The sequence below is a fragment of the Laccaria bicolor genome, genomic scaffold (assembly GCF_000143565.1).
Source record: "Laccaria bicolor S238N-H82 LACBIscaffold_21 genomic scaffold, whole genome shotgun sequence".
NCBI classification, from domain to species: Eukaryota; Fungi; Basidiomycota; class Agaricomycetes; order Agaricales; family Hydnangiaceae; genus Laccaria; species Laccaria bicolor.
In genome coordinates, this window is record NW_001889892.1 from 363154 (window position 1) to 370915 (window position 7762).

General features: G+C 47.8%; 3 protein-coding genes across 3 annotated transcripts; 1 reads left to right on the plus strand and 2 right to left on the minus strand.

Annotated features, from left to right (window-relative positions):
* Nucleotides 1–369: 369 nt before the first annotated feature.
* LACBIDRAFT_329376 (uncharacterized protein) lies at nt 370–1464 on the plus strand (the record flags this gene model as incomplete). The annotated part of the gene is made up of 6 exons (XM_001883433.1): nt 370–415; nt 597–624; nt 741–855; nt 897–987; nt 1135–1172; nt 1357–1464. The coding sequence occupies 6 exons, from the start codon at nt 370–372 to the stop codon at nt 1462–1464; spliced, it is 426 nt and encodes a 141-aa protein (XP_001883468.1).
* A 473-nt stretch (nt 1465–1937) lies between these two features.
* On the minus strand, nt 1938–2809 carry LACBIDRAFT_302525 (uncharacterized protein; the record flags this gene model as incomplete). Its single annotated transcript, XM_001883536.1, has 5 exons — nt 1938–2065; nt 2118–2513; nt 2572–2603; nt 2656–2670; nt 2766–2809. The coding sequence occupies 5 exons, from the start codon at nt 2807–2809 to the stop codon at nt 1938–1940; spliced, it is 615 nt and encodes a 204-aa protein (XP_001883571.1).
* A 2261-nt stretch (nt 2810–5070) lies between these two features.
* Nucleotides 5071–7553, minus strand: LACBIDRAFT_329378 (uncharacterized protein; the record flags this gene model as incomplete). Its single annotated transcript, XM_001883537.1, has 8 exons — nt 5071–5112; nt 5146–5178; nt 5248–5288; nt 5362–5513; nt 5626–5719; nt 5773–7023; nt 7080–7163; nt 7319–7553. The coding sequence occupies 8 exons, from the start codon at nt 7551–7553 to the stop codon at nt 5071–5073; spliced, it is 1932 nt and encodes a 643-aa protein (XP_001883572.1).
* Between the last annotated feature and the right edge of the window lie 209 nt (nt 7554–7762).

Below are 7762 nucleotides of genomic sequence, written 5' to 3' on the forward strand. Positions count from 1 at the left end.
TTTCAAGAACTCCAGTCGATGGAGGAGGGTGCAGGGCTAAATTCGGTGGTAAACTGGCGGCCAGAGCCAAAGCGACAAAAATCTTCATCCGTCTGTTGAGCAGGAGAAGCAGTGTCCACTAAGAATATCAATTAAAATACGTCGAAGGCAAGACAACCAAATCATACCGGGTGGCAGTAGTTGGACCGGAAGGCCATGTTGAAAATTCAGGAAATTTAAATCTTCATCTACGTTGTAAATTAGAATAAGGCAAGTAAAGGGACGCGACAGGCGCACGATTCATATCGATCGTCACATCCGCGTAAGTTTTCCCTTGAAGAAAGGGAGAGGAGTCATATCTGCCATCCCCCGAACAAGAGTTAGGGAGAGATGTTCGAGTCAAGTCAAGAGCGACTCACATCAAGCCCGAGCTATGGTAAGTAAGTTCAACGATGGCGCTGCCATCCGTTGCATTTGAGCAATATGACGTGAAGTCGAGAGTGTTGAAATTCGATTCCATGGAAGGTCCTAACTTGTGAGGCTGGACCGATCGCTCGGAAGCTGGAGGGGGGACATTCTGCATTTTATGAGTCGTGTCAATTCATACATTGATATAGCACCGGAAGGGCCTTCTGACTCGTTCCCGTGAGAGATATAGTACACGAGTCTTTACGAGGAGCCGTCCGGTCTCCCTGGCACTTGCTGCGTGGCCGCCGTGATCATCGGGGCATTGTCAACTGCAGGCTTTGAACGCGCTAAAGCCCAGACTTTGAGATTAATATGGATCGACAAAGGAAGCGCTCAAGGTCGAAAGGCGTCCATCGATCGATGAAGGGTGCCAGTGGGGACGAGGCTCGAAGTGGAGAGTTGGGTTCGGTATGAGTGGATTGAGCACCAGTAAAGATAAATTTGGTGAGTATAATAGCGCCGCTTATTTAATAATCGTCGGGGTGGATGTCTCGCGTATGAGCTTTCTACGTTGCATCAACTGGACGCTAGATGGTAGATGTAAGTCCTGAGCTTGTTGAATCATCAGAAAGTTGAACCTGATTTTATGACATAATTGCTCGTGACTCGGATCAACGTCCCGGTACGCCGCCATCATAATCTTATCTTTCACAAAGGTTTACTAGGGTTTACTGCCACAACCTCTAGATCAACGGCGTTTTCAGCAAGTTTTCAGCTTCAAATTTGTGAGTTTCGAATACATTGATAGAAGTTCTCATCGCCCAGCGCCTACATGCGGCCACATATATTACCCTCGCAGTTTTCAATAACTCAGTTAAATGTTTAAGAAGGTAGCTGAGCCTGACGACTGCTCGGGCCGTAGCAACGTGATGGCAGGAGTGTGCTCACTTTTGTTTGCTCTGCTGACAGGCCACGTTTGACATTCGCCTGGAATCCTCACGATCTCGCATTTTTCTGGCACCCCAAAGAGTCCAATTGGCCCAGTTAGCAACTCAGATGGTTTCCCAACGTGGCTGAGTTGTTTGAATGCGTTTACAGCTTGTTTACAGCTCATAATAAGCGGAGGAAATAATAAATGATGGTTGGGGATTAGGCAAGCCTCAACTCCCTACACAACACATTCTTGTAGGAAGCCTAAATAATGCTTTCACCCTTCCGTGATAATGGTCTTTGCCAAGTTTTTGCATCCTCCAGTCCTTCAGGACCTTGCGAAGAGCTGAAACGAGACATTTATATGTTAAAGTTGGCGCCATGATACATAGGCGAGGGCACCGCGAGGATTGCGTAATGAAATTTATGTGAGCCTATACAGTTGGGGGGTATCTACGGTGGGCATCTAAGTTTGTATAGCAGGTAAGGGTATGATTAATGATTATTAATAAGAGCTATTGAATTGAGAGACGAGGCCCGGAGGCGGAGGCGCACCAACGATGCAAAAAGAAACATGGAAATATCCAATTGCTCGAGTTCGATAAGTGAAATCATTCTCTTCAACTTGAAATTGTGCCTTCCCCGTGTAAATTCTTAATGTGGCGACGAAGAGTGGTTGGTGTACCAAGCCGTTTCCCGCACCGGTCACATTTACATGGCTTCCAGCCCTCGTGAGAGTTTGCATGATCTGCACATACAAATATCAGCAATAACTCTTGAAAGGGCATAAAAAATCGGACTTAGCAGGTTATGTTTCGCGGTAAACGTCTGACCACAGTTCCGTGCATCACAACGAAACCGCCCTTCTGATTTGCGTCTCTTGGCAGTACACTCAAGAATTCGGTCGCTAGCGACCTGTCCACGATTGGTTCTGCGACCTAACCGCTTCCGACGCGGGGTGGAACTTATATCCGTTGACTGCCCTGGAGATTCTGGAACGGATTCGTCTTGTGAGAATACAAGGGGCGTCGAGGGCCCAGAAGCCTGAAATGGGGGCTCAAAAGACAAGTCTGGCTGGTCCCAAGTGGCAATGGCAGAAGAGAGAAAGTCGGGACGGTACTGTGTACCTGGGTCATCAAAGAAACTTTGGGTAGGGGCGACGAGAGGAGTGGTGTGAATGTAGTCTGTGTTGCTCTCTGTGCGGTAATGATCAGTAAAAACCTATCAATTCAGTGTGGCGGACTCGTTACTTGCTCACCAGACAGAGGTTGCCATCGGGTCGGTACCTGATTCTTAATGAGTCATTTCAGTACTGACGAATGATGAAAATAAGCGTACTTTGTAGTTAATGAGCTGTTCCCAGTAACTCAGCACATCGTTCAAAGTGTCATGTCTACGTGTTAAGCATAAGCCGACAAAGAGACACATTCAAAGCAACAGTCACTCACTGCGCGTCGAAGCGGTAGATGTTTGTGATGTTACCCACGCTCATCCCGGTGGTAAGTTATAAGATATCTTGAATGTTGGAGGTGAGGGGTAAACGATAACTGAAGAGATGTAGTAGAAGGAGGGCAGCTCGGACGGGCATGGTGATGCCTGGAGCATTATTTAAAGGCCTCAACTTGATCACTACAGCCTTGAGAGTTGCCAAAAATGGCAGGGATGGAGAAATGCACATCAGCAAGATCACAATTTACTTCTCTGCTTTTAGCGGCTTTTCTGCTTGCCACAAGCAAAGAAGCCAAAAAGCTGAGAAGCTATACCACCGAAAATGTAACAAACTGAGAAATTATGAAAAATACAATCTACATAAACCCATCCAGCTTTGTCTTCCTCCTAGGACCCCGTCTGGACCCTATTCTGGTATATACAAGCTACATATTGTATTCATGCGCAACGACAACCTGTGGTCCAGCAGATCAGATGTCAGTTTGAGCCCATGCCAGGGAGCTCAGCCTCAGCAGCCAGCATCGAGAATGTAACTGCATGAAGCAGCGTCCTCAGGCAGCGGCTAGCAGCAGTATATACTTTGAGGTCGGCACGTATGATGGAAAGGAAGAGGAAGGAAGCTCATTGGCGTCAATGGTGATGCGGTGACGTGTCACCATCACTCGTTTTAGACTCCGATCAAGTTGAACAAGATCCGTCACACCCCAAGCTTTCCCAACTTCCACGTCAACGTCCACGCTCCATGTTCCATCTTGGCTCCGTCCCGCCTTGACGTATCTCTCTTCATGGACTAACTTGGAGCTGGGCACTTCCCTCTGTGGGTCATTGCATCTTGTAAGCACATTAATCCCATCACTCTCTATTCTCTTCCAAACCCCTTCGCATCTGTCACTAGCGCTGTTCTGTTGTGGCTGCGTCCCAGCTCTGGGTTTGTCGGTACCAATCTTTTCTCTAAACAGCCGTTGCTGTCAATTTTGGGCCATGTGGAGGACTGAGCAAAGATTGAGTGTAAAGTATTAGCAAGAGGTACCGTTCATATGTCTCTTCCGTTCATTCACATTACTAATTCCTCTGTTCTATAGCCAAATCATGCCAGGTAATCTGCTACGTAGCTGGAAAAAACTGCGTAGTATAGTATGAATTGAATCAGCTTGTTATACTAACTTACATTAGTTTCTCTTTTGACGTCTTTGGCTTTTTCTCAGCTTTTTTTCACTTTTTCAACTTTTTGGTAAAGCGAAAAATTCAACTTTTATAAAAATTGGACTGGGCTTTTTGTCTTGTCGCTTTTCTACTTTTTTCCACTTGTAGCCACTTGCACAAGCTAAAAAAAGTAAACTGTTAAACTGCTGATGCAGGGTCATCCCAGTTAGTTTCCATTCATCCAGATTCATCCCCCAATGGGCCCAATCTACTCGGGGCTAGAGGGGTGGCACCGTGGCACGACCGGCAACCTAACAGTGAACGGACCTCTGAGGAAAGTCTCCCTGAATCCTAAGGGAAGATGAGTCGACGTAGGTCGACCGATGGACCGCCGAAGCGTCAGTCGCACCTCTCAGGACGAATTAAATGTCCTCGAAAACATATAGTCCATTGGTGATGGAAGATCGTCTGGAATTGGGTTTTAGTCAGAGTAGGTCAGAGTTGGCGAAGGGCAGATGGTGGCAAATTGGTGACAAAATCGTGACGCAATAATAATAATAATTCAATCGGTCAATATTTTTCCAACAATGGTTTGAAAACTTCTACTCCTCAGGCCTCAGTACTCAGTACTCAGCGCTCAACTTGTGCTCTGTTGAAAGTAAGTACCCGTTCGCAAAAGGTATTTGGATGGCCTGATAATCATACGACAGTCCCTGGCGGCCAACAAGCTGGATGTAACTTTCACAGTGGCCATTGGCTAGCGCTTTCCTGTTGACTGCTTCCCATTACCCGATATTGGTGAGTGGTGTATATTTTCTGCTGTTTCTCAGTCCATGACGACTCGCTACCATCTACTAGGGATAGCACTTCTCAAGCGGGAGCGCCGCGGGACCACCCGCGAACATAAGTTGCGTATACTTTCCCGACAAGTCCGGAACCTTTCTTCATCACTGGCATACGTCGTTCAAAAACGATCCACCGCAGATCCCCATCACTCACAAACAACAAAGCCGGCTAGTTACATGACGCCGGGGCCGTTGTTCAAGTTCTGTATATCCAGCTTCGGTGGATTTCAGTAGGTTTACGTTGGACAAGAATCAAACCTAGACTTATACCAATCTGTAGGGCTCGATTCGCCTTGTAAAGTAAAGCATAACTTGATTACAGATTGGGAGAGCACAGGTTCGCGAGATTGGTCTGGATCTACGTTTGAAAGAAATAGAAACCTGGACTTACACCAATCTCTAGGGCTCGAATCGCCATGTAAAGCTTGATTACAGATTGGCAGAACACAGGTTCGTGAGATTGGTTTGGATCATGATGATTATGAAAGCTCACCTTGGACGAATGTAATTTATGATACTGCGCACCGGGATGCCCTAGAATATCTCAAGGCCTCCAGGTCATCTGGTGTGTGGACCTCAAGTGTCAAGCCAGCTGCCATTTACTTACCGGCTCGTCTTGCTTGTAATTCGAACCAGTGTCTGACCAAACTTATTTGCTCGCGATGGGGGCAAGGTAATAACCGAATCATTGAGGGTTGAACGGGAGGTGAGGCGTAAAAATACAAGCAGGATAAAGATACGAAAGCGAAATGCAATGATCTACAACAAATGTGTGGGTATATGAACTCCAAGGAGATGTCCGTCAGTGATAATCCAAAAAAGGTCTGCCCTTCCCCAATGGCATCAAACCTTGAGCTGCACTCGTTCGCACCTCTTCTCATGGCGATCCTTGGAGGAAGAGTGCTTGAAGGCCTTCTCACACCCCGAACAATAGGACAGCAACCCCAAGTGACATTCGATATGATCTGAAACATGAATTCTCGTCAAGCGTTGAGGAAAGTATCATCAATAAACGTACTATTCAAGTTATGTTCACTTGTGAATGTCGCCTTGCACAGTCCTTCGAACATCGTGCATCGATACTTCGCTTCGTGCTTCCTGCGTAACTTGCTGGCAGCATAAATATTTGGTGAACCGATAGGATGAAAGTTGGGTAGGCCCGAATCGACATCTATATCCCCACTCTCATGCTCGTTACCTTTCAAGTTGTGAGCGGGTAAGCTGGGGGATGTCGCAAGGAGTGAATTTGTCTTGCCTGAAGACCGAGATGAGATGTCTTCTCTTGGCGCTTGTGGCATTGTCTTTGATGGGACGGCCTTCCTTGAAGTACGCGACGTCATCTTGGAGGAGGCACGTTCCCTCGCAGTTCGTGTTACCTTCTTGGATGGTTGACGCCCAGAATCCCCCAACGGTAAACTGGGAAGAGAAGGGGATGGGGAATGAGTGAAGTCAGCCTGGCATCTTTGCACACCTCCCTTCCTACAGGTGCCAGCATCTCCCAGATAGATTGCGGACGGCACGACGAAGCGACCACTGTGCCGATAATATATCAAATTGTTCGTCCTGCATCTTTGCTCATATAGCGAAGAGGTCGTTGCATCATCAGTAGAACTAATGGACGATGTGGGAACGAGGGAACCGACAGGAAGACGACGCATGACAGGGTATGAGGGATTTCCCCTAGATTTAAGGGACGTGATCGATGGAAAACAGCCACCGTTCCACTTCACCTCGTTGAATGACTGGTGTAAACTGTATGCTGAGTGATACTGGGTTGCATCTACTTCGTCCATTCCCGGCTGGATGTCATTCCACCCGCTTTTAAAAGCAGAAGCGGAACGAGGGTCAAGTGGGGCTTCTGGAGGCGGAAAACACGTCTGACTAGCGCGTGGAGAGGTGTGAGCACGGTCATCCTGTCCAAGGGGGGGTGGTCCACGCGATGGGGGGTAATCGTCCACACTGGCAGGTTGAGGAGCCTGATACCCATCCTGGATATCATTCTGCACGTAGACTTCCGCATCAGGATTATTTGATGAGAATAAAAGAGATGTTATCGAGGCAGGATCAAGAGAGACTTGTGAACATTCCGGAGACATTAAAAGTAAAGGCGGGAGAGCAGGTGAAGAGGGTGCAGCTTGGTCACGGTCCGTCTGCACGTCACGGCAGTCTGGCAGCGGGATGCTTGTATTGGACATGGTTAACTCTCCCAGCGTATCAAAGATGTTTGGGGTACACGGGGGAGATATGTCAGCAAGGGTGCTGACGGGTGCTAGGAAACAGAGGAGAGATCAGGGAGGCCATCGATAGACTCTTTGTAACACTTACATAGATCTGAGATCAACAAGCTGGGTGTACTCTCCAGAGACCAAGAGCCGCTGTCTGCTGATTCACCGTTGAGTCCCAAGACATCTAGAATAAGGTGAGAACCACGATTTCGAATGAGGGCAACTCATTGGACTTGCCTTGAATGTCATCAAGGCATTGGTAAGGATATTCTGGGAGCAATTCTACAGGTAGGTTGAGAGAAAGTGAGGCCATCAGATAGATCATTGATTTCAACACACCTTCAGAGCGTGAGTCGTCGAGGGATGAACTAGGTGAGAGCTGGAGAAGGTCACCAGGGAATACCTGAATGCGTGGATCGATAGGCTTCCTAGAAAATCTCAAGTCAACGCGGAGGTAGGTCAGCGACTCTGGAAAACCATTGTCGAAGGAGAGTGCCACTGACAACAGGGTGACCGTGTTACTATCCATAGCCTTCAAGTGTGCCAGCGGCGCGTCCTCGAGCTCGAGATACATAACTTCGGAAAATTGGGTTAATTAAAGTGGGGGAGATGGAGAGGAGTGAAGGGGAGGAGGAAGGGGCAGCTTACAATCAAGAAACGACGCGCTAGTCTTTAAGGGCCCGGAGAAATCAACCCTTTCCTCGAACCAACATAATTGCCGCGGCAACGGGGCACTGCAAATCTCCGGGGTTCGTGTGTGGGGACAAATCCCATGGTTGACAG